Below are 27537 nucleotides of genomic sequence, written 5' to 3' on the forward strand. Positions count from 1 at the left end.
TTATGTAGCAATAGGTAACTAACACAAAAGACTTCCCTGAGGGAGCGCCCCTTAGGCTGGGTCATGAAGGATGATGGGGGTTATTAGGTGGCAGAGCTGGAAGGGAGGAGGAGGGTTCTAGGCAAAGACAATAAAGCCAGAGGGGCAAGGACAGCTCGGCAGGGGTGCACTGGAGAGAATGGCAGCAGACAGAGCTGGAGAACTGGGAAAACACTTTGGAAGTTCAGAAACAGAACAGGAGGAGTGAGCACAGATCAGACAACAGCAGAGCATTCTCCTAGTTCCCTAGATGCACCCACAGGATGAGAAGGTGAGATAGTGGAGAGCACTATGATGGGAACCGAGTCCCAGTGCTAACTCTGTGATCTCAAGCCATCACTTGGTCATTCTGGTCCTCAGTTTTCTCACCTACAAGATGGAATCTGAATTCTTTACAACTCTCAGTCAAGGGTTATTAGTTACATGAAACCTATATGAGGAAAACTATAAGACACTCCTGAAAGAAACAAAAGTAGGCCTGAGCAGATAGACATTCCATGTCATTGGATAAGAAGACTCAATTTCATAAAGATGGTAGCACACCATAAGTTAATCTATACATTTAGTGCAATCCAAGTAAATCAACATCAGAGTTTTGACAGAGCTAGATAAATTGATTATAAAGTTCATATGGAAGAACAGACAAATGAGAATACCCAGTAACAGCAAAGGGGAAGGCTAACCCTAACATATTATTAAAGCATGTTCTAAAACTTCTATAATTAAAACTGTGGTTTTGGTGTATGAACAGACAGACAAATGGAGCAGGGTAGGAAATCCAGAAATAGACCCAAGATCATATGGGAATATAGTATGTGATAAAGGTGATATTTCACATCAGTGGGGAATATATGGACTGTGGCTTAAATGATGTGGACACAGCTGTGGAAAAAGACAAAATTGGATCCATCTCATATAAGGAACTGGACTCCACTGCAATCTCAACAAAGGCCTCTTAAGACCCCGTGGGAAGCTCTGGGGCTGGGATGGCCCTTCAGAGTTGTCACAAGTTGGGGTGAAGAAGTTGGGTCTTTATACCCCACAGCAACTAAATTATCAGAAGTCTAAATGCAAATAATAAAAGCATAAAAATAGGACAAGAAAACAGATGAATTTCTTTATTGAGAATGGAGGAAAACTTCCCTGTGACTCAAAATCTAGAGGCAAAAAGATTTATAAATTTGCATTTAAAAATTTTCCATGAAAAAAATATTACATACAAATGAATTAAAGAAATGACAGGAAAAAATATTTGCAATATATATCACAAAGGATTCATAATGTAATATATACATGTCTCTTAAAAATGGAGAAAAAATATATAATATAGATAATTAGGCAAAATACATGAACAGGCAGTCCTCAGGAAAAGAAATGGCCCTTAAACATTTGAAAATATGTTCGGTCTAGCTCATAATAAGATAAAAACTCACTGTAACTGTATAAAGACCTATCAGGTAGGCAAAAATCCAAAATTGGACAACCTGCTCTGCTGACCTGACTGTGGGGAAGGAGGCGTTCTTATTCACGGCTGGTGTGCCTACAAAATGATAAAACTTCTGTGGAGAGGGATTCAGCAGCATTTAGCCAAACTACATTTGCATTTACCCTCTGACCCGGTGATCCTACTACCCCAAGGAAACACTTGCAAAAATATTAACAAAAAAAGTTATGTGAAAGGTTATTAACTGCAGGATTCTTTGAACAGCAAAAGAATGGAGATAACCATAGAGCCTCTCAATAGAGGACTGATTATATAAACAGTGGGATATCCACATAATGAGGATTATGCAGCTATAAAAAGAAATAAGGAAGATCTCTGAATACTTACATGGCACTTCTTCAGGATATATTGTGAAAAAAAACAAGTGAATGGTGTGTATAGCATGCTAACTTTGATTAAGCAAGGGGTGGAAATATAATGTGTAAGTGTATGTAGATATATGCATATTTACCTATATATATATGTAAAATATATATATTTTAAAGATTTATTTATTTTATTTGAGAGAGAGAGAGCATGAGCGGCAGAGGGAGAAGCAGACTCCCTGCTGAGCAGGGAGCCCAATATGGGGCTCGATCCCAGGATCCTGAGATCATGATCTGAACTGAAGGCAGACGCTTAACCCACTGAGTCACCCAGGCACCCTGATAAGATGAGACTCAATAAAAATGGTTGGCTAGAGGAAAAGGAGGTAACGGAAAGGTTAAGGATGGAAGTCAGATTTCTCTGAAAGTATTGAATTTTATATTTTAATTTATTAAATGTTCTTCATAACTAAAAATTCATCTAAGCAAAATCTACTTTTATTTAAATAAAATTTTACTTTATTATTTACTTAGACAACATCTATTTTTTATTTCAATAAAATTTAAGGCATTTTATTTAAATGTCTTCAGTAATTTTAAAACAAGATTTAATTGAAAAAAAAAGCAATGTCTGAATATTGAAAAACAGATGGACGGAGCTGCATGTCAAATTGGTGGCATATAGGGAGTCCTGTAACGTGCCAGCCAGACACCCTTCAGAAATGAGGGATGTAATCCACCAGTCACTGGAAATGCTGTGGACAGACAGATCTCAGCTGTCAGTCTTTTTTTTTAATTATGTTATGTTAATCACCATACATTACATCATTAGTTTTTGATGTAGTGTTCCATGATTCATTGCTTGTGTATAACACCCAGTGCTCCATGCAGAACATGCCCTCTTTAGAAAGACATGTATCATATGATCTCACTGATATGAGGAATTCTTAATCTCAGGAAACAAACTGAGGGTTGCTGGAGTGGGGGGTGGGGTGGGAGGGATGGGGTGACTGGGTGATGGACACTGGGGAGGGTGTGTGCTCTGGTGAGCGCTGTGAATTGTGCAAGACTGTTGAATCTCAGATCTGTACCTCTGAAACAAATAATGCAATATATGTTAAGAAAAAAAAAAAAGAAGAAGAAGAAGGTAGCGGGAGGGGAAGAATGAAGGGGGGGAAATCGGAGGGGTAGACGAACCATGAGAGATGATGGACTCTGAAAAACAAACAGGGTTCTAGAGGGGAGGGGGGTGGGAGGATGGGTTAGCCTGGTGGTGGGTATTGAGGAGGGCACATTCTGCATGGAGCACTGGGTGTTATGCACAAACAATGAATCATGGAACACTTCATCTAAAGCTAATGATGTAATGTATGGGGATTAACATAATAATAAAAAAAAATTGAAAAAAAAAAAAAAGAACATGCCCTCTTTAATACCCATCACCAGGCTAACCCATCCCCCCAACCCCCTCCCCTCTAGAACCCTCAGTTTATTTTTCAGAGTCCATAGTCTCTCATGGTTCGTCTCCCTCTCTGATTTCCCCCCTTCATTCTTCCCCTCCTGCTATCTTCTTCTTTTTTTTTTTAACATATAAGGTATTATTTGTTTCAGAGGTACATGTCTGTGATTCAACAGTCTTACACAATTCACAGCGCTCACCATAGCACATACCCTCCCCAACATCTATCACCCGGCCACCCCATCCCTCCCACCCCCCACCACTCCAGCAACCCTCAGTTTGTTTCCTGAGATTAAGAATTCCTCATATCAGTGAGATCATATGATACATGTCTTTCTCTGATTGACTTATTTCGCTCAGCATAACACCCTCCAGTTCCATCTACGTTGTTGCAAATGGCAAGATCTCATTCCTTTTGATGGCTGCATAATATTCCATTGTATATATATACCACTAGTAAGTAGAATTAAGTCACTAAGTCACCTGGCTGGGGATATGGTAGGCCTGATAATGCAGAAAAGGATGATGTATACCCCAAGGAGCTCAGGATCCATGGGAATCCACATGATGACAGAGTAAAAGGGACTATATCCTGGGAGCTCAGGATCTGGGTGAGTGCACGTGGGACTTAATTCTGAGGACACTGGATCTGGGGAGACAGAATACAAAGTTGAACAAGGGAGTTTAATTTTGAAACACTCTCCTGGGATTTAACAACCTGACAAGGATCTCAGGAGATGGTGCAAACATGTTATAGAATGGCTTCATAAGCATGGAAAGTGATGACCCATACTCAATGAAGGAAAGGTGCCAGAATTGCCATGGAAGGCAGTAGAATAAGAGATCAAAAAGTTCAAAGAAGTGAGCATGCTAGAGTGGATATCCTATGTAAGCCTTGAAAACCCACCAGGCAATTATATTCCATGGGAGGGACCAGAGGACAGACCATTTACCAAAGTAATAAGGAAGGTGCTGGTGAGAGGGGTACCCAGAACCATTAATAAATTCAGTATTGGCTCTCCTCTATAGATCAGATTGATGGTAGGAGATGCTGACACAGAACTGGGCTTCCTGATTATGGTGAAGATGTCAGGATGGCCCCACCTCCCTCATACACACAATAGAGGCTAGATGACATAACTTAATCATCAGAGGCCAGGTAGATACAATTATCATAAGGAGCAGCAGAGGCAGAATGGAAGGAAGGGATCTGTAAGAGTTATAGTAATGGTTAGTTTTCAGCCAATGCATAGGTTGAGCTGCTGCTGCATGGCCCAAGGTCCCAACATAAATCACATTGTTAGTGTAGACTATTGCAGCATGGCCCACGGGCTCCGGGTAAACAAAGACAGGAAGTTCATTCCAAGGGCTTAGAGGTTACCTTCCAGAAGCTGAGGGAGAAGGGCCAGCTTTTTTTTTTTTGGACAAGAAAGAGTTCATTTTCTCCCCAGCACTTTTCATCCACACACACCTCCATGCCTCTGTCATACCAACTTCAGACCGAACTGGGCGTCTGGGCATTGCTGGAGAAAATCTCTCAACTGTGCAGGTTGAGGTGACTTCAAATTCTGTCTTCAATCACCTCTTCAATGCAACCAAAGTTTTTACTTGTTTTGCCAAATCTTCATGCTATTCTCACCCCTCCCATGCCTTCCTCCCTCAGTTTAAGCATACTTAGTCCAAGGTCACAAGCTGGGTTTTCTTCAAACATAAATTCCATAGGATGAAAAGTTATCTGCATCCAAGCTTCTGTTACTTTTTTTCATTTCAAAATTAGAAGAGCAAGTGAAGTTCCTCCTATTCGAGGCCATCATTCCATAGATACTTAGCCCTTTACCCTTCAATTTCCCTTAGGATCCTACTTCATTGGTAATCTCTTTTCTTAATCTTCTCTTTCAGCAAGTTCCTTGCTGTCACACTATAGATACACTTAGGCTTCTGTGATCCTCACCCTGCTGCAATATCTCCCTTGATACTTTGTATTCCTTTAACTTCTGAGCAATTTCTTTCCTCAACGTCTTATTGGAACTTCTCAAAAGAATAGCAGACCTTCACTGCTACCACTTCATTTTCAATTATAGTTGTTAAATCAATTACCCTGATGTTATCTCTGACAAATGCCAAACCTATCTTACATTAAAAATAAAGATATTTCCTATAAGGAGAGTTTTATTTATTTTTGTTTATTTATTTGACAGAGAGAGACACAGGGAGAGAGGGAACACAAGCAGGGGGAGTGGGAGCGAGTTTTCTTAAAAAACTTTCTATTCTACCTTCTTCAAGCTAGAATATTCTATTCCTAGTGGTCTACTTCCTGATCGCCCTCATTCACTCCTCAGTCCACTGCAATCTTGATTTTGCCTACCACCCTTCACCAAAATTGATCCCATAAAGGTTACCCCTAGGTGCCAAATTCCATTGTCATTTTTTCAAGTCTTTTTTGAAACGATTTTCTTGGCTTCTATGTTGCCACACTCACCTGGGCCTGTTCATTCTCTCCCTATCTTCCTCTGCCTATTCCTTAGCATTGCTCTTCCCATCACTTGCCCTTAGCCCTCTGTTCTTTTATGCATCACCTTGGATGACTCCCTCCTCTTTGAAGGTTTTCAATAACATTTATATGCCAATGACTCCCAAATTTATATTTATATTCCAGTCTTGTCTATTGAGCTTTACTTTTTTTAAAGATTTATTTATTTGAGAGAGCGAGAAAAAAAAGAGTACACGTGTGCGCATGCATATGCACAAGCAGGGGCAAAGGGAGAGAAAGCATCTCAAGCAGACTCCCTGCTGAGCACAGAGCCTGATTTTTTGGGGGGGGGGTGGGTGGAGGGGCTAGATCTTACAACCCTGAGATCATGACCTGAGCTGAAATCAAGAGTCAGACACTCAATCAACTGAGCCACCCAGGCACCCCTACTGAGCTTTAGATTCAAATGTATGTTGGCTGGAAGCACACTGATATTTCTGCCTCTGCTTGTCTAAGACTGAACACATCATCCTGATTCTAACCCTGCTTTTCTTCAAAATCTCTCTGAATTAGAAGACCCCTAGTCACCTGGTCACCCAAGAGAAACCTGGGAGTCACTCTTGGCTTCTCTTTGTGCCTGTTGTCTTCCTCCAAACTATTCTCCACATTGCTGTCTGACCTCTTCCAATCCCCCCTCTTTTTTTAAAGATTTATTTATTTATTTGACAGAGAGAGACACAGCGAGAGAGGGAACACAAGCAGGGGGAGTGGAAGAGGGAGAAGCAGGTTCCCCGCCGAGCAGGGAGTCCGATGTGGGGCTCGATCCCAGGACCCTGGGACCATGACCTGAGCTGAAGGCAGACGCCTAACAACTGAGCCACCCAGGCACCCCCTCTTCCATTCTCTTTAATTACATCTCTCGCCTCTCTCAACCACATATCCTTGGCCTGTTTCAATCTACATATGCATTTATTTTGCTATTTATTTTGTGGCTCCATACCTTTTTACAAATTTCTTTTGAAATGCCTTTTCCCACTTCTTTGCCTATTGAATTTCTATTTATCCTTTGATTTTAGATTTTCATTCTGCCATCGTCTATCATATTATTTATTATTCTGAGCCTTGGATCATCTGTTAGGTATGCCTTATAGGGCTATAGTTAAGTCACTGACACAAAGTTGTTGAAATGGAGAGGGTGACAGAGTACTAGAGCATCCTGCTAGAAACCTGCCTCCAGGTTTAACATTGATCCTCTAACTAATAATACTCACACACAGTTGTTCATCCACAAGTGAAACACCTACCTGCAATTTTATCCTTCCCAAATTTCATTTTGGGAAATTTACCTTGAGGGACAGCATGTTTCTAAAATAAAGCCATACTATATTTTCCCTCTTCAATATGAGGCATTGGTGTTACAAGTAACAGAAATCCAATCCTTTTTTGGATTACTTAGAAAAAAGTAATTTTTTAAAAGATTTTATTTATTTATTTGAGAGAGAGAGAGAGCATGAGCAGGGGGGAGGGGTAGAGAGAGAGGGAGAGGCAGACTCCCCGCCGAGCAGGGAGCCCAATGTAGGACTCGATCCCAGGACCCTGGGATCATGACCTGAGCCGAAGGCAGACACTCAACCAACTGAGCCACTCAGGCGCCCCTAGAAAAAAGTATTTTATTGTAATAATTGAAAAAGGAGCATAAAAAATGGGTTCAGGCATGTCTACCTTCAGGGTGGAAAAAATTAATTTCAATCAATTTGTAAACCTCCCCCATACCATAATTTTCTGGAGCTGACCTAATTTCCAGGGGGGGTTTGAATACTGCTTAACTCATCTGCTCCTTAAGCCATTTGTACACCAGGACTTCATTGTCATATCTGGACTTCCATCATTAGTACCCAAAAGTTGTTGCTAAGATTTGTCTCTTGCACATCAATTTGGTCCCTTAGATCTAAAGGCTCTCTTCAATATTCTCCTGCCAAACTTGGGGGACAGAGGATGGGAGTTAGAGAGGATCATGAAAGTCTTTCTGCTGCATCTGGACCACCCCCAGGCCAGAATTCTCCTTCATAAGGCTGTTTCTAACCTCGTCTGCCTAAATGAATCATGCAGTTGTTTCTGACATGGAGTTAAGCAGAGAACAGCGCCCCTTTGCTTTTAGGTTTCTCAGACCTACTTAGAGTCTTCCCATCCTTTCTAGCATTCAGAGCACTAAAAATAATCTTTTAAGAATTCTATTTAACTTTCAGTATTGAAATCCATTTAAGACTTTCCATAAACAGTTGTATTTGGGAATTCTTCACACCCAATGAAGATTAATTAAAAACAGATTCATGCACGATCATACATCAGAAGTCATCTTCCATCCAGATGCTAAAAAAGAAACCCCAATGAGACTATGAAAAACATAATACATGCATAAAACATATTAAAAGTGAAATACCTAAAATGTCTTGCTCCTCCAACAACTTCAGGAGGAAGTGAGTGAGTGCTTAGTAGAGCAAATGTGCTATATGTTGTGAGTGAGCTAGCAGATGACTATTTATTGTTCCTGTCTATACATCAAACTCTAATATTTTGACTATCACAACTACTTTGAATAAGAGAAATCTAATAGTTACAGTTTCAAACTTATTCTTTATTCCAGAAGTTCAGATCTATGATAGCGATGTTTTGCTTGAGTCTTAGGCCAAATATTTATTTTAAAACTAGGCTATTCAGCCTTCAACTCAGATGTTCTGAGCTCCTCTAAAATATTACCTCCTCCTTAACTATTTCCTTGTGGAAATAGTAAAGAAACGAATGTTTTCCTTCACTAGTTGTCTTCAGGACCAAAACTTCCCCGTCTTCCCTCTGATTAATGTGGACATTTATATAGTTTCTGGGTAAGCGTGGCTCTTCTCTGCTGGCTTCTTTTGATACCCCTGTCCCACCCCTTCCCATCCTTTCTAGAACGTCTTCTGTTTTGGATCTTAAATTCCTCAACCAAGCTAGATGTTAATTTCCAAGGCCCTTCCGCTCCTGACATACTTGGGACTTGTGAGGTCTCAGGAAACGGACTTGGTGACAATGACCATAAACCATAAGAAAAAGACCTCTAACAGCCTAGAAAATTAAGCAATCTGTCCGTTATATTACAATCTTTTGTAATTTTCAGAAAGCATCCTCGTATTTCTGGAAAAATTCTTTAGTTCAAATGCCAAAGATAAGACTTAAGACGGACCTGCAACCAGTGTGCACGCCTTATTTTTAAATTTTATTTTTTTTAAACTGTGAAGTAAATATAGACCATATGGTAGAAAATTTACAAAATAAAGACCCCCCCACCCCGCCTCCATCCGAATGCAGAGAATTCATGTGGAGGGATTCCTCCGGGTTTTTCTCCCGCTCCCTCTCGGCTCACACCTCGCAACCTTGACCCAGGCGCGCAGCCGGAACCGCAGCGCTCGGGGCGGCGCTACCGCGCACGGGTGCGCCGTCGCCATGGTAACCGCGGAAGCCAGGGGCCTGGGGAGCGGTGAGTCGGGGTCTCCGGCGGAGGGCCGCGGTGGGTGCTCGGGGTGGGGTCGGGGGAAGGAATGGGCGTCTCCCCGCGTGGCCGCTGGGGCTGGAGCCGGAGGGGAGTGGGCGTTCACCCCGGCGTCCTCCGGCTTTGCTTCTGCCCAGAGCTTTGCAGAGCGGGTCCCGCCCCGCGGGCAGCCTCGGAGATCCCCGAGGGTCCCTGAGGGATTCAGGCCGGAAGGCGAACTCCGGGGTCCAGAAGCGACGGGTGTGCGCCCCGCCGGGCCTCCTGGGACGCGCGGTGTGGCCGCCACTCTCTGTTTGCTCTTCTTCAGGCCTTCCTCTGTTTAACCCCCCGGGGCCCAGGGCTGCCCTTTAGGGCCCTCTCCTTGAGCTGGGGACTTAAAATCCTCAAGGGACCACGTTTTTTGAAGAAAGAATTCAATTAGCTTAAAAGTCCCTTCAGATCTATTCGTCATAACTTCGAGCTTGTCTGCCTCCTTGCCCTTTATGTTTCGCATGACCTGGATTGCCGTTTTCTTCTCTTTTTAAGACTCCTACTACTCCATGATGGGTGTCCCCACTTCTGGGAAGCCTTTTCCGAACCTCCCCGCTGCGAGTCTAATTTAGCTGTCCAGTGTCATTACTCTCAAAGTGCTCTTTGCTTCTCTCCATTGTATCCCTTAGCTCATCGTCATTGCTGATTTACGGTGGCTCCCCCACTGTGGGGAATAAATGGCCTATGGGGTAGGACCGTGGCCTCTGGGATGTTCTATTATTAGTTCCTTAGCAACCTCGAAGGAGTTGGCACTTCATAGTTAAAAGGAGAGTTTGTAGACCTGCTTTATTTCCAACACAAATTAAGGAAAGCAGAGCAGGTGCTGTTCTCATTTCACGAATAAGGAGTGTGAGTTCAGAAAAGTCTATTAAATACCAGAATTAGGACTAAGGCATGGGCCTTCTGACTCACAGACTGCTATGCCACTCTGCCTTCATAGTTCCAACCCTGTCTCCCCTCTCCATGCTTACATTCTCTATGAACTTTTGACTATAGGCACCTAGGTTGCAATTTTGATTTATAACTTTTATGGGCAAAGAAAATGTAATTCATTTTTGTTTCTGGTTTCTTTTGGGAGCACTCACTCATTGATTATTAGGAAAAAAAATAATTGAAATGTTCAACTGGTTTTAAAGTTTAGACCGATCTGTAATTGGCTTCTTTGTCTAATGTCTAATTTCTCTTATACAAAAATACTTAGGTTCTCAGATAACTTCTCCCCTGATTCTCTCCTTGAGATGGTGTCCTGGTATGTGGATATATGTGGATTCACAAGATTTTTGGGAAAGTGTTCAAGGTCCCGTTGTCATGTTTGGGGTCATGTACCTTGTGAACAGATCTCTCCTGGTTTGATCAGTGCCCTGAACCTTCTTGTGACTTCCTTTACACCCTGGTGGGGTGGTTTAACCCACAGGCCTCCCTCCCTACAGAACTTCTTTACCGGGCTACAGCAACCATGTGGGGGCAAGGGCCCCTGCAAGACTCTGCCACTTCTGGATTCATCCGTGTCCTAGAACAGTGGTCTTCAAATGTTTTGGTCCCAGGACTCCATTATACTCTCAAAAAATTACTGATCCCAAAGAGCTTTCCTTTATGTGGGTTTTATCTAGCCATACAGTAAGCATTAAAAATATACTGAGAATTAAAAACATGTTTATTAATTCTTTTAACAATAACAAAAATAAGCCCATTTTATGTTAAATATAAATTACATATTTCTCATGGAAGGTAAGTATTTTCTAAAACAAAAATATTAGTGAGGAAGTAGAGTTAAACATTTTCAATATAGGGGCGCCTGGGTGGTTCAGTCGATTAAGTGTCCGACTCTTGATTTCTGCTCAGGTCATGATCTCAGGGTCATGAGATCCAGCCCCGTGTTGGGCTCTGTGCTCAATGGAAAGTTGCTTGAGATTCTCCCTCTCCCTATGTTCACTCTCTCTTTCTCTCTCTCTCAAACAAATCTTTTTAAAAATTTCAATATATAGAATATTGATAACAGGGAGAAAGGAAAAGCTATGTTACTATGATCATCCTATTAGTACTTATAGTCACAGTAAAAATACTTCAAAATATTTTAAAACTTCTATGGTTATAAGAAGAAAAAACCATAAAGAATAGAATTCTTTGCTCTATCTCCAAAAGACAGTATGATGAAGGACACAATCAGCTGTAGACCACCAAACATGACAGGAGAGTTTACTTTTTTTTCTCCTGATTAGATGTCTTTTAAAAGGCAGGCCTAAAGATAAATGCCCTGGAAGACTTCACTTTGTCCTTTTATTTCAGAAAGGCTGATCTCATTTAGTCTAGATTTGGACTAGAATAGTCTTGAAGGTTTGACCATAGACCACGGTGGCTTAAGTCCTAGGACTTTGTCCTAGTCCAGTGGTTCTCAAAGTATGGTCTGAGGATTCCCCAGGGATCCTTAAGACATTTTTCAGGGAGTTCACCAGTAAAGCTATCTTCGTATTAATTCTTACACATCATTTGTCTTTTATTCTCATTTTCTCACATGTTATGGTGGTTTTCTGGAGGCTAAATGACAGGTGATACCACAACATCACACATCATGGCAATGAAAGCAGAAGCAGGTTTTTGAACCCATCTCTTTTCTGTTAAGCCAGACATTAAAGGGAATTGCAAAAATGTAAAATAATGCCACTCTTCTCATCAAATTTTCCTTGTAAAATATATTTTTCATAAGCTATATATATATATTTTAAAGATTTTACTTATTTATGTGACAGAGAGAGAGCACACAAGCGGGGGGAACAGCAGAGGGAGAGGGAGAAGCAGGCTCCCCGCTGAGCAGGGAGCCCGATGCGGGGCTCGATCCCAGGACCCTGGGACCTTGACCTGAGCCAAAGGCAGACGATTAACCGACTGAGCCACCCAGTGCCCCCCATAAGCTATATTTTGTATGTTAACATGTAACTTTTAAGATGAATTAATAAATATTTTAAGGATTTCTAAGTTTTAATTTCTAATATAGTAAATGTTTTTTTCTAATATGGTAAATATTGATAGATATAACCCAAATAAAAATTTTGGGAGCTTTGAGTATTCTGGCCTGAATCATATTTCCAGATTTGATCTAGTTTATTTACAAATCTCTGAAATAACCTGGGACCACACTGATCTCTAGATGCAGAATAATCTGTCTTAATCAAATGTTTGGTGGTGGTAGAACAGAAAATAATTTACTCACACCTTGTGTAGGACAACTGTGTATTAAAGAAAAAGAATAAGTAATAGTATTACCATCTTTTCTTTTATTTCACGAATGCTTTTGCTGGAGGAATGATGATATGATGATGATAGGTTTTGCTTCCTGAGTGCTCACCATGTGCTTGGCATATGCATCATCTAATTTATTATTTCTTATAACAATCCTATAAACTAGGCCTAGTGTTACTCCTACAAGAGATTAGGTAAATCACCCAGTATTATGCAGCTAATAAATTGCAGGATTGGATTGTAAACTCAAGTCTTTCTGACTCCAAAACTCCCATTGTTCTTGACTGTGCAGAAAAGCAGTGGGAATTGCAAGGTTGATGTTAAGAATTATTGAATACATACATGTCAAGAATTGTGGTAAGTCTGAAAGTGACACAAGAGAAATGTAAGGCTTGATCCTTGCCCCCATCCAGTTTATAATCTAATTAAGTAGATGTCTTCTATACTTGAAACAAATAGAAAATAATGTAATACCATCCTTGGTAAGGTATGTTATGGACTATATATAATGGCCTTTGAAGATCATAGGAGGGAGAGGCCCATGTGAATTCTAGAGAGGAGTCAAGGGAAGCTTTAGGAAGAAAATAGGTTTATAGGTTGGCCTAAATAGGTTTTGGATAGTAGGAACGGAGGAGGAAAAAAACATTATTCTAGGCCTAGTAATAGGAATATGTATGAGATGTAAATAGGATTTTCTCAGTATCTTCAAGGTCTCATGTCTGGGCCCCCACTAGGCCGGTGAGGAAAGGCATTTTAAGCATATTCTGCCTCTGTTCTCTAAGGTTTGAATATGGATATCTATAGCAGATATGTTCCAGAAGATCACAATGTTATTAATAGGGTGATGAAACCATTTATTGTGTGATAGAGGATGCTATTAAAAATTACAGCAGGGGAACAGATGTAACTGGAACCGCCCTGGGTCCATTGAAACATATGTCACCCAAGCTATTAACCATAAACACCTGCTGTCTAACTTCTGTTAAATTCTCTCTTGTCGATTTCCTGGTATAGTTCCAGAGAGGTTATTCAAAACTAATGTTTTTTCACAGTGTGGCTTGTGCCCCAATAGCGGATCATGAAATCAATTTGGTGGGTTGCACCAGCCTTAAAAAATGTAATGGGAATAGGCACGCCTGGCTGGCTCAGTCGGTAGAGCATGTGACTCTTGATCTCAGGGTCCTGAGTTTGAGCCCCACGTTGGGTGTAGAGATTATTTAAAAAATGAAAAATTTAAAAAATACATAATGGGAATAAAAACTTCAGTATATTACATTTGGTAAGGATAAATAGTATTTTGGTTAATGATATACATGCAGGTATACCCCATATATGCAATGTACCCAGGACAAAAGTGTCCAAGTCTCCATTACCACTGCCAATAAGTTATTTGGCTGGTTACCTTATTAGTAGAAGATATATATATGTATATATATATTTACGTATATAAAATTGAAATAAGATATACACTAATATATACTATATAATACAATAAAAATAATTTATACTATGTGTAATACAATATATTAAGCAATATATATGTATTTGGACAAGACATCCACCTCCTCATGGTCTAAATTAGCTGTGCAGGCTCTAGTCATCATGCTTGCAATCCAGTGAGAAGGAATTACACTTTCCTAGAAGTTGTATACTACATGACTACTTACATCTTAGGTCTACTATTTGGACATATGGCCACATCATGCTGCAAGAGAGACTGGGAAGTAGTTTTATCCCAATATAAATATAGGTTTTTAAAAAATGTGTGGTTAAAAAAAAGAGAATGGGGTTCTGTTCCTAAAGAAGGGGAGATCAGTTTTTAGGGAAGATAGCTGTGTCTGAGTACTATAACAGGGGCTCGCATGATCATGAGGAGCCTGGAAACGAGCAGGAACCAAGGGAGCTCTGGAGGGTCAGACCACAAGAACCACAGCATGTTCTCATAGCAGGAAGTTTGATCAGTACACCCTTGCTGTCACCTTGATGAATGACCTTCAACTAGCCTCATGTTCCTGTGTCCCTTGTTCAAGTGTCAAGATCCTGGTCATTTATTATGAAAGCTAAAAAACTTAACTCACAGATACAGAGAACAGATTGCTGGTTGCCAGAGGTGGAGTTAGGGTAGGTGAAATGGGTAAAGAGGGTCAAAATGTAAAAACTTCCAAATGTACAGTGCATTTGGGAATGCACTGTACAGCATAATGACTATAGTTAACAATACTGCATTGAATTAAATACGATACTGTATTGTATTTGAAAGTTGCTAAGAGATTAGATCTTAAAAGTTTGCATCACAAGAAAAAAAGTTTTGTAATTATGTGAGGTGATGGAGTTAACTTACCGTGATAATCATTTTATAATATATACATAGATCAAATTATTATGTTGCATACCTTAAACTAATACAATGTTGGGCGCCTGGGTGGCTCAGTTGGTTAAGCGACTGCCTTCGGCTCAGGTCATGATCCTGGAGTCCCAGGATCGAGTCCCGCATCGGGCTCCCTGCTCGGTGGGGAGCCTGCTTCTGCCTCTGACCCTCCCCCCTCTCATGTGCTCTCTCTCTTTCATTCTGTCTGTCTCAAATAAATAAATAAAATCTTAAAAAAAAAAAAAACTAATACAATGTTATATGTGAGTGAGAAAATGAAATGATTAAAAACAACAGCAGAAAAAGTGTCAAGATCCTAGGATTGAGCACCTGATTGGCAGAGCTAATTTATATTCTTGCTCCCAACCTTGTGCTGAGATGGAGAGGAGGAGGAATTTTGCCTTTGGCTTATATAGTGGGAAGTTAGCTTTATCTTCCACTAGAAATCTCTAAAATGGAGATAGGGATTCTTTAAGAAAGTGTGTGTGTGTGTGTGTGTGTGTGTGTTTGTGTGTTGGGAGGGTGGAAAGTTCGATGCTAGCACTCAAAAGGATGTTTTTTCCATATTTACTCTGTAAAATGAAGGGAATTAAATGAAACAATTTCAAAGATAAGGTTTGGGCCAAATCTTATGGAGGAGTCATGGCTGATTGGCTAACAACTCCCATTCCCAACCCCATCTACCTTGCTTGCTTCTATTATAAAGGCAGGAAAATTGAGAAACTTGCTTTTTTTTTTTTTCTTCTTTTAAATATAGGGATACAATCTGGCCTTTGTTAGGGCTTGTCAGGAAAGATTTTGTTTTGCTTTCCTTTTAAAAAGGCATAGCTATCCTCTGGAGGATTCCCTCTTTTTCCTGCCACAAATGCAGATGTGATGCCAGGAGTTATGACAGCCCTCTTGTCACTAGGAGGCAATAGCCATGATGATGAAAGTCTTACACACTATGATGGAATAGAAAGGTAGAAATAGCTTGCATCTATATTTTTGAGCTGCTGAACCATCTCCACCTTTAAATTTCTTGTTATGTGAAAAAATAATCTTTTACTTTTAAAAGTCAATCTTACTATTTTTCTGTTATCTATAATCAAAGAATTCCTAACTTCAACAGCTTACAAGTATACACGTTTAGTAAAGGTAGAGATTAATGTAGGGTTATGTAGATAGAGATGTTATTCTGTCTAACTAGATTGCCCTTCCTTCTGATTTCTGAATGACCAAATCTTGCCCATTCTTTATGGGCCAGCTTAAATGCTGTATTTTTTTTTTTTTTTTACTAAATATATGAATCCATTTATCCCATTTCCTGTGTCTTCCCCCACGCTCCTGCCACAAACATCATCCTGAATCTTATGTTGAATCTTGCTTTTCTTCTTTTTTAAAAAATAGTGTTACTGAGTCTATTTGCATTCCTAAAACGTCAATTTTAATTGCTTTGAACTTTACAAAAATATATCTTGTTATATATAATCTTTTGGATCTACTTTTTCCCATTAATATTATATTGCTAAGATTCATTCATATTGTGTGCTTCAGTTATTTATTGCTGTGTGACAAATTACCCCCAAATGTGGTAGCTTAAAAATGGCACACATTCCTTATCTCCCAGTTTCTCGGGCACAGCTTAGCTAGATCTTTCACTTTGGCATCTCTCATGAAGACACAGTCAAGATGTTGCCTGTGACTGCAGTCATCTCAAGGTTCATTTGGGGCTGATCCACTTCCAAGCTCATTCAGTGGTTGTTGGCAGAGTTAAGTTCCTCATGAGCTAATGGATTGAGGGCTTCCATTCCTTATTGGCTGTTGGCCAGGGGTTGCCTTCTGTTCCTTGAAAGGTGGCCCTCTCCATCATATTACATAAGAAGAGCCAGGGAGAAAATACCAACAAGGCAAAGTCACAGTCTGCTATAACTGAATTGTGGAAATGACATCCCATCACTGTTGCTGTATTTTCATTAGAAGAAAGTCACTATGTCCAGGCTGCATTCAGGGGCAGGAATTACACAAGGGTATGAATATCAGGAGACAGGGTAAGAGTCACTGGGAGCCCTGTTAGAAGCTGCCTACCGCATGGTATCACTATAATTTATTCATTTTAACTACTATATCCTATTTTGTGTGACTATGCTACAGTTTATGCTCCTGTTCTTGGGCTTTGTTTTCCTGCCCAGGATTTTTGCTGTTATGAACAGTGATGCTACAAACATTCTTATACATATGAAGGGGACTATGCTACTCTTCTCTGAATCATTACCAATTTAATATGTGTTCTGCTAGACTGAGCACAACGAATTCCTTGATTAATTGTGCCTGGAATTAATCTCATCCCTTCTGAACTCCCACAGCATACCTGATGTCTTATGATATTTAGCACTTGTTACCTTTTATCACACTTATTTTGTGCATGTCATATTTTCTCCCTTAAAATAAGTCGTTGAGGGCAGGAAATAAATTTGATTCTTCTTTGTAATTTACATAGGGCTACACAGCACTTAGTACATTAGTAAGCTTTCAGTAAGCATCACTGAATGAATAATTCTGTCTAAATGTCAGTACCTAAGTTTTAAAGTTTTAATCTGGCTCCAGTAATCCCTCTGTATTTCTCACTTTTCCCCAGCATGAACCCTTGTTTAGGCAGGTGAATCTCTTTAGCATTCTTTTTCAATCTTTTCCTAATAAATCTAGCCACATTGATCTGCTTCTTCTTCTGTTCCTGTTGAATTTATTGTTTATATCACACATTCAGCATTTTAGTATATATTCAGGCAGTGTGCTCATTTATAGTAGGTGCACAATAAACTTTATTGATTGCGGGATGAAGTAAGTGTCTTATAATTATTTTCAACCAGTTAAGTATTTTTATCCCATCTATATTGTCAGTTGACTGATGAAATAAGCAGATAAACAAATACTGATTTGTTTGAGTAGACTACTATTACTTTTTCTTGGCTTCAGGTATTTTGGGAGTTAATGGAGCCAGAAGGACCTCCAGAATCAGAGAGTTCAGAAAAATCAGTATTTTTCTCACAGCAAGACGATGAAGAAGAAGAAGATGAAGAAGAAGCGAAAGAACCAGAGGAAACAGCCACTCTTAATCCTCTCTTACAACCTGCTCTCACAGGGGATGTAGAAGGTTTGCAGAAGATTTTTGAGGATCCTGAGAACCCTCATCATGAACAGGCCATGCAGCTCCTCTTGGAAGAAGACATCGTTGGGAGAAATTTGTTGTATGCAGCTTGCATGGCTGGGCAAAGTCATGTGATTAGAGCTTTGGCAAAATATGGTGTGAACCTGAATGAAAAAACCACCAGAGGTATTTTGTCTTTTTTCTCTCATCGATATTACTTATGACTACCTAAAGATGCTATGTACCATCTCTAAAGTTGGATAAATTTGATGTGCCTGCTTTATATTTTGCATATATTATATATAGTATACATACATATGAATGTGTGAGCATGTGTATACATGTTGATATAGTATAGCATAGTAGTTAAGTACACAGACTTCACTCTTTTTTTTTTTTTTTTTTTGAAAGAGAGCCTGGATGTGCATGTGTGAGTGGGGGTAGGGAGAGGGGCAGAGGGAGAGAGAATCTTTTTTTAATTTAAATTCAATTTAATTAACATACTATATTATTAGTTTCAGAAGTAGAATTTAGTGATTCATCAGTTGCATGTAACACCCAGTGCTCATTATATCACATGCCCTCCTTAATGCCCATCACCCAGTTACCCCATTCCCCCACCCATCTGCCCTCCAGCAACCCTGTTTCCTAGAGTTAAGAGTCTCTTATACTTTGCCTCCCTCTCTGTTTTCATCTAATTTTATTTTTCCTTCCCTTCCCCTATGTTCCTCTGTTTCCTAAATTCCACATAAGAGTGAAATCATATGGTATTTGTCTTTCTCTGATTTATTTCACTTAGCATAATACCCTCTAGTTCCATCCACATCGTTGCAAATGGCAAGATTTCGTTCTTTTTTGATGGCTGAGTAATATTCCACTGTGTGTGTGTATATATATCTATATCTATATCTATATATATCTATATATACCTCTTCTTTACCTATTCATCTGTCAATGGACATCTGCGCTCTTTCCATATTTTGGTTATTGTGGGCATTGCTGCTATAAACATTGGGGTGCATGTGCCCCTTCAAATCACTATGTTTATATCCTTTGGATAAATACCTAGTAATGCAATTGCTGGGTCACAGGGTAGCTCTATTTTTTTAAGGATTTTATTTATTTATTTGATAGAGAGAGAGAGAGAGATTGAGAGAGGGAGAGCCGGAAGGAGAAGCAGACTCCCCATGGAGCAGGGAGCCCAACATGGGGCTCCATCCAGGAACCCTGAGATCATGACCTGCTGAAGGCACACTCTTAACCAACTGAGCCACCCAGGCGTCCTGGGTAGCTCTAATTTTAACTTTTTGAAGAACCTCCATACTCTTCCAGAGTAGCTGCACCAGCTTGCATTCCCACCAACAGTGTAAAAGGGATCCCCTTTCTCCGCATCCTCGCCAACATCTGTCGTTTCCTGACTTGTTAATTTTGGCCATTCTGACTGGTATGAGGTGGTATCTCATTGTGGTTTTGATCTGTATTTTCCTGATGCCAAGTGATGTTGAACATTTTTTTGTGTGTCTGTTGGCCATTGTATGTCTTCTCTGGAGAAATGTCTGTTCATGTCTTCTGCCCATTTCTTGACTGGATTTTTTGTTTTTTGGGTGTTGAGTGTGATACATTTTTTTTTTTAAAGATTTTATCCATTTATTTGAGAGAGAGAATGAGAGACAGAGAGCACGAGAGGGAAGAGGGCAGAGGGAGAAGCAGACCCCCTGCCGAGCAGGGAGCCCGATGCGGGACTCGATCCCGGGACTCCAGGATCATGACCCGAGCCGAAGGCAGTCGCCCAACCAACTGAGCCACCCAGGCGCCCGAATGTGATACATTTTTTATAGATTTTGGATACTAGCTCTTTGTCTGATAATACATTGCAAATCTTCTCCCATTCTGTAGGTTGCCTTTTAGTTTTGTCGACTGTTTCCTTTGCTGTGCAAAAGCTTTTTATCTTGATAAAGTCCCAATAGTTCAGTTTTGCTTTTGTTTCTCTTGCCTTTGGAAACATGTCTAGCAAGAAGTTGCTGTGGCCAAGGTCACAGAGGTTGCTACCTGTGTTCTCTAGGATTATGATGGATTTACCATTTAGGTATCCATTTAGAGTTTATTTTTGTGTATGGTGTAAGAAAGTGGTCCAGTTTCATTCTTCTGCATGTGGCTGTCCAATTTTCCCAACACCATTTGTTGAAGACACTGTTTTTTTTTTTTCCATTGGATATTCTTTCCTGCTTTGTCAGAGATTAATTGACCATAGAGTTGAGGGTCCATTTCTGGGTTCTCTATTCTGTTCCATTGATCTATGTGTCTGTTTTTGTGCCAGTACCATACTGTCTTGATGATTACAACTTTGTAATACAGCTTAAAGTCCAGAATTGTGATGCCTGCAGCTTTGGTTTTCTTTTTCAACATTACTTTGGCTATTCGGGGTCTTTTCTGGTTCCATACAAATTTTAAGATTGTTTGTTCCAGCTCTGTGAAAAATGTTGTTGGTATTTTGATAGGGATTGCATGGAATGTGTAGATTGTTTTGGGTAGCATAGACATTTTAACAATATTTGTTCTTCCAATCCATGAACATGGAATGTTTTCCCATTTCTTTGTGTCTTCCTCAATTTCTTTCATAAGTGTTCTGTAGTTTTCAGAGTACAGATCCTTTACCTCTTTGGTTAGGCTTATTCCTAGGTATCTTATTGTTTTTTGTGAAAATGTAAATGGGATCTATTCCTTGATTTCTCTTTCTTCTGCCTCATTGTTAGTGTATAGAAATACAACTGACTTCTGTGCATTGATTTTATATCCTGCGACTTTGCTGAATTCCGGTGTCAGTTCTAGCAATTATTTGCTGGAATCTTTTGGGTTTTCTACATAGAGTATCATGTTGTCTGCTAAGAGTGAAAGTTTGACTTAATCTTTGCCAGTTTGGATGCCTTTTATTTCTTTTTGTTGTTGAATTGCTGAGGCTAGGACTTCTAGTACTATGTTGAACAGTAGTGGTGGGAGTGGACATCCCTGTCGTGTTCCTGACCTTGGGGGAGAAAGCTCTGTTTTTCCCCATTGAGGATGATATTCACTGTGGGTTTTTCATATATGGCTTTTATGATATTGAGGTATGTTCCCTCTATCCCTACGCTGTGGAGAGTTTTTCTGAAAAAAGGGATGCTGTATTTTGTCAAATGCTTTTTTCTGCATCTTTTGAGAGGATCATATGGTTCTTGTCCTTTCTTTTATTAATGTGGTGTATCACATTGATTGATTTGCAGATGTTGAACCACCCTTGCAGCCCAGGAATAAATCCCACTTGGTCGTGGTGAATAATCCTTTTAATGTTTTTTTAGCTAGTATCTTGGTGAGAATTTTTGCATTCATGTTCATCAGGGATATTGGTCTGTAATTCTCCTTTTTGGTGTGGTCGTTATCTGGTTTTGGGATCAGAGTAATGCTAGCCTCATAGAATGAGTTTGGAAGTTTTTCTTCCATTTCTATTTTTTGAAACAGTTTCAGAATAGGTATTAATTCTTTCAGTGTTTAGTAGAATTCGCCTGGGAAGCCATCCAGCCTTGGACTCCTGTTTGTTGGGAGATTTTTGATTACTGATTCAGTTTCTTTGTTGGTTATGGGTCTGTTCAGGTTTTCTATTTCTTCCTGTTTCAGTTTTGGTAGTTTATATGTCCTAGGAATGCATCCATTTTTCTAGATTGCCTAATTTGATGGCATATGATTGCTTATAATATTCTCTTATAATTGTTTGTATTTCTTTGGTGTTGGTTGTGATCTCTCCTCTTTCATTCATGATTTTATTTATTTGGGTCCTTTCTCTCTTCTTTTTGATAAGTCTGGCTAGGAGTTTATTGCTCTTTTTTTTTTTTAAGATTTTATTTATTTGAGAGAGAGAGACAGAGACAGAGACAGAGCATGAACAGGGGGAGGAGGCAGAGGGAGAGGGAGAAGCAGGCTCCCTGCTGAGCAGGGACCCCAGTGCAAGGCTTAATCCCAGGACTGTGGGATCATGACCTGAGCTGAAGCCAGATGCTTAACTGACTGAGCCACCCAGGCACCCTGGAATTTACTGATCTTATAATTCTTTCAAAGAACCAGATCCTAATTTCGTTGATCTGTTCTATTGTTTTTATTTCTATATCATTGATTTCTGCCCTAATCTTTATTATTTCTCTTCTCTTGCTGGATTTAGGCTTTATTTGCTGTTCTTTTTCCAGATCTAGGTGTAATGTTAGGTTGTGTATTTGAGGCTTTTCTTATTTTTTGAGAAAGGCCTGTATTGCAATATATTTCTCTCTTAGGACCACCTTTGTTACATCCCAAAGGTTCTGAACTGTCGTGTTTTCATTTTCATTTGCCTCCATGGATCCTGGTTAACCCATTCATTCTTTAGTAGGATGCTCTTTAATCTCTATGTATTTGTGGTCCTTCCAAATTTTTTCTTTTCTTTTTTTTTTTTTTAAAGATTTTATTTATTTATTTGAGAGCGAGAATGAGAGAGAGAGAGCATGAGAGGGGGGAGGGTCAGAGGGAGAAGCAGACTCCCTGCCGAGCAGGGAGCCCGATGCGGGACTCGATCCCGGGACTGCAGGATCATGACCTGAGCCGAAGGCAGTCGCTTAACCAACTGAGCCACCCAGGCGCCCCTTCCAAATTTTTTCTTATGGTTGACTTCAAGTTTTAAAGTATTGTGGTCTGAAAATTTGCATGTTATAATCTCAATCTTTTTATACTGGTTGAGACCTGATTTGTGACTCAGTATGTGATCTATTCTGGACAGTGTTCCATGTGCACTTGACAAGAATATGTATTCTACTGCTTTAGGATGAAATGCTCTGAATATATTTAACAGAATATATCTGTTAAGTCCATCTGGTCCAGTGTGTCATTCAAAGCCCTTGTTTCCTTGTTGATCTTCTGCTTAGATGATCTGTCCATTGCTGAGAGTGAGGTGTTGAAGTCCCCTACTATTATTGTATTATTATCAATGAATTTCTTTAATTTTGTTATTAATTGGTTTATATATTTGGCTGCTCCCAAGTTAGGGGCATAAATATTTACAATTGTTAGATCTTCCTGTTAGATAGACACTTTTATTATGATATAGTGTCCTTCTTATTACAGTCTTTGGCTTAAAATCTAGTTTGTCTGATATAAGGATGGCTATTCCAGCTTTCTTTTGATGTCCATTGGCATGATAAATGGTTCTCTACCCCCTCACTTTCAACTTGGAGCTGTCTTTGGGTCTAACATGAGTCTCTTGTAAGCAGCATATAAGATGGGTCTTTTTTTATTAATCCATTCTGATATCATATATCTTTTGATTAGAACATTTACTCCATTTACATTCAGAATAATTATTGAAATATATGAAGTTAGTGCCATTGTGTTACCTGTAAAGTCACTGTTCCTGTAGATTGTCTGCGTTCCTTTCTGGTCTTTGTTAATTTTGGGCTCTCCCTCCGCTGAAAGGACCCCCTTTAATATTTCTTGCAGGGCTGGTTTAATGTTCACAAATTCCTTTAGTTTTTGTTTGTCCTGGAACCTCTTTATCTCTCCTTCATTCTGAATGACAACCTTGTTGGATAAAGAATTCTGGGCTGCACATTTTTCCAGTTTAGCACATTGAATATGTCATGCCATTCCTTTCTAGCCTGCAGGTCCCTGGGCACAGGTCTCCTGCCAGCCTTATGTTTCTACCCTTGTAGGTTAAGGACCTCATGTTCCGAGCTGCTTTCAGGATATTCTCTTTATCTTTGAAATGCATGAATGCAAGCTTTACTATTATACGTCAAGGTTTTGACCTATTTTTATTGATTTTGAGGGGGGTTCTCTGTACCTCCTGGACTTGAATGCCTGTTTCCTTCCCCAGATTAGGGAAGTTCTCAGCTATAATTTGTTCAAATAGACCTTCTGTCCCTTGGAGAGAGAGAACCTTAAGCAGGCTCCACACTCAGCACGGGGCCCACTGCTGGGTTCGATCTCATGACCCTGAGATCATGACCTGAGCTGAAATCAAAAGTCAGATGCTTAACCAGCTGCCACCCAGGCATCCTCACAGACTTCACTCTTAATTAGCTGTATGACTTGGGCAAATTACCTAACCTTTTTGTGCTTCTGTTTCTTCATCTGAAAAATGGGAATAATAGTTGTTTTTTCCTTAAAGGATGTTGTAAGGATTAAATAAGATAGTAAATATAAATATCTTATCATTGTAGTTGGCACATAGTAAGCTGATATACAGTAATTGCTTAATAATAATATTGTTATCTCTTTCCTTTGAAGATTTTTTTAGTTTTGCTGTCATGATCTAATTAGCTCTTTTTATTTGGTCACTTTTTTTTTTCAGATTGCAAATATATTACATGGTCATTTTAGAAAATAAAAGAAAAAAATGACCTCCAGCAAATAGGGAATATACATTTTCTTCATGTTTATATGGAATTTAAAAAAATGAATCACAAGTAAGTCCATAAAGTCTCAACAAATATCAAAGGATCTACAGCATGTAGTCTTTGTTCTCTGACCACAATAAAATAAGATTAGAAAATAGTAACAAAAAGATAACTGAAAATCCTGTATAATTTTGGAAACAAAAGCACACTTTCAGTCATCTCTGGGTCAGAGAAGATACACTAGAACTTATGAAATATTTAAGTGACAACAGGATCACTCTATGTCAGACCTGTGGACTAAAACTAAAATTAAAATTCTAGTTTAGGGCTCCTGGGTGGCTCAGATGGTTAAGCGTCTGCCTTCGGCTCAGGTCATGATCTCAGGATCCTGGGATTGAGTCCCACATCTGGCTCCTTGCTCAGCGAGGAGCTTGCTTCTCTCTGCCTGCCACTCCCCCTGCTTGTACTCTCCCTCTCTCTCTCTCTCTCTGGCAAATAAATAAATAAAAAATCTTAAAAAAAAATTCTAGTTTAACACATATATTAGAATATAAGAAACATTGAAAATTATAAGCAAGGCATTTAACTCAAGGAGTTAGAAAAAAAGAATAGGATACTACCAAGCAAAACAATATTTGCTTTATGGGAGTCTCAGAGGCAAAGGGAGAGGGAGGGGCAAGAGAACTGATTAAAAAAATAATGGTTGAAAACTCCCCAAATCTGAGTAATCGAAAGAAAGTAGAAGAAAAAATAGGAAAAAAGTAGAGGTGAAGTAATGACATTGAAAATAAAGAAAAGAGAGGATCAACGAACCAAAATCTAATTTAGTGAAAAAGACAGAATTGATAAACCTTTGATAATATTTGATAATATCAGAGAGGTGGAGAGCATAAATAATAATTACAATTTTAAAAGATGGAACATACACACAGGAAAAACTAAGACTTAAAAAATCATTACATCGGGCACCTGGGTGGCTCAGTTGATTGAGCAAGTGCCTTCGGCTTAGGTCATGATCCTGGAGTCCCAGGATCGAGTCTCGCATTGTGCTCCCAGCTCAGCAGGGAGTCTGCTCTCTCTCTGGCCCTCTCCCCTCTCATGCTCTCTTTCACCCTTTCTCTCTCAAATAAATAAAATCTTAAAAAAAACATTACATTCATCAACTGATGAATGGATAAAGAGGATGTGGTGTGTGTGTGTGTGTGTGTGTGTATAAAATGGAGTATTACTCAGCCACCAAAAAGGATGAAATCTTGCCATTTGCAATGATGTGAATGGAGCTAGATGTATTATGCTAGTGAAATAAGTCAGAGAAACACAAATACCATATGATTTCACTCATGTGGAATTTAAGAAACAAAACAGATGAACAAATGGGAAGGGGGAGAAAGAGAGAGAGAGGGAAACAAACCATAAGAGACTCTTAACCATAGAAAACAAACTGAAGGTTGATGGAGGGAGGTGAGTGGGCGATGGGCTAGATGGGTGATGGGTATTAAGGAGTGTACTTGTTGTAATGAGCACTGGGTATTATATGTAAGTGATGAATCACTGAATTCCACTCCTGAAACCAATATTACACTATACATTAACTAACTAGAATTTAAATAAAAATTTGAAGAAAAAAATCATTAGAAAATATTATAAATAATTTTATGACAATACATTTGAAAACTTGGATGAAATGGACAATTTTCTTATAAAGTATAAATTACCAAAATTAATTCAAGAAAAAAATAGAAATCTTGACTAGATCATGGTTATTTTGAAAAAATGAATAAGTAATAAAAATAGGCCTCTTTCCCCCACCCCCACCTAACTCTGGGCTCAGACATTTTAAAAGGTAAGATTTACTGCACTTTTAGGGAAAAGGTAATCTCTGGCTTATACAATGTTCAGAGAATTGGAAAAGAGAGTTGGAAAACTGCTTAATGGCCATAGTAGAAAGAAAAGTTATAGGCCAATCTCATTTAATAACAAAGATGCAAACATCTTAAATAAAATATTAACAAATTGCATCTAGATTGTGTATTACAAAATGTAATGTACTGGGTTGGGTTTAGTCCATTAATGAGAGGTTGATTTTAACATTAGAAAAAAATATTAGTATAATTTACTACATTAAAGGACTGAATGAACAAAACCACATGATAATTTCAAAAGATGTAGGAAGTCTTTTGAAAAAAATGTTGCACTCATCCATGATGAATGCTCTTAGGGAAATAGAAATAGAAGAAACCTTCCTTAATTTTAAGGCTCTCTATCAAAAACCTGAAGCAAACTTACCTAGTATTGAATCTTTATTATTTATGTATGTATGTATGTATGTATGTATGTATGTATGGTGTGAAGCCCAATGTGGGGCTTGGACTCACAACCCTGAGATCAAGACCTGAGCTGAGATCAACAGTCAGACGCTTAACCGTCAGCCACCCAGGCACCTCAGTATTGAATCCTTAGAAGCATTCTTTAAAGTCAGAAACAAGGGGCCCCTGGGTGGCTCAGTCAGTTAAGCATCTGCCTTTGGCTCAGGTCATGATCCAGTGGTCCTGGGATTGAGCCCCGTGTGGGGCTACCTGCTTCCTGCTCATTAGGGAGCCCCTCTCCCTCTCTTCCTTGCTTGTGCTCTCTGTCGCCATCTCTGTCACTATCTCTGTCAGTATCTCTGTCTCTCAAATAAGTAAAATCTTTCAAAAAAATAAAGTCAGAAAGAAGACTATGATATTCACTATCATGGCTTTTTTTAAAAAATAAGATTTTATTTATTTATTTGTCAGAGAGCAAGCACAAGCAGGGGGAGCGGCAGGCAGAGGGAGAAGCAGGCTCCTGCTGAGCAAGGAGCCCGATGCAGGACTCGATCTCAGGACCTTGGGATCATGACCTGAGCTGAAGGCAGATGCTTAACCAACTGAGCCACCCAGGCATCCCTGTCATGGCTTTTGTTTATTTATTTATTTATTTATTTATTTATTTATTTATTTGACACAGAGAGAGAGACAGTGAGAGAGGGAACACAAGCAGGGAGTGGGAGAGGGAGAAGCAGACTCCCCGCTGAGCAGGGAGCCCGATGCTGGGCTCAATCC

General features: G+C 39.5%; 1 protein-coding gene across 1 annotated transcript in view; it reads left to right on the top strand.

Moving 5' to 3' along the window:
* Nucleotides 1–17908: 17908 nt before the first annotated feature.
* Nucleotides 17909–27537, top strand: part of ANKRD45 (ankyrin repeat domain 45) — a 44418-nt gene continuing 34789 nt past the window's right edge. The window contains exon 1 of the mRNA XM_021682619.1: nucleotides 17909–18251. Within this exon, the coding sequence (XP_021538294.1) occupies nucleotides 17909–18251 (343 nt within the window). The remainder of the gene's footprint in view (nucleotides 18252–27537) is intronic.

The sequence above is a fragment of the Neomonachus schauinslandi genome, chromosome 6 (genome assembly GCF_002201575.2).
Source record: "Neomonachus schauinslandi chromosome 6, ASM220157v2, whole genome shotgun sequence".
Lineage (NCBI taxonomy): Eukaryota > Metazoa > Chordata > Mammalia > Carnivora > Phocidae > Neomonachus > Neomonachus schauinslandi.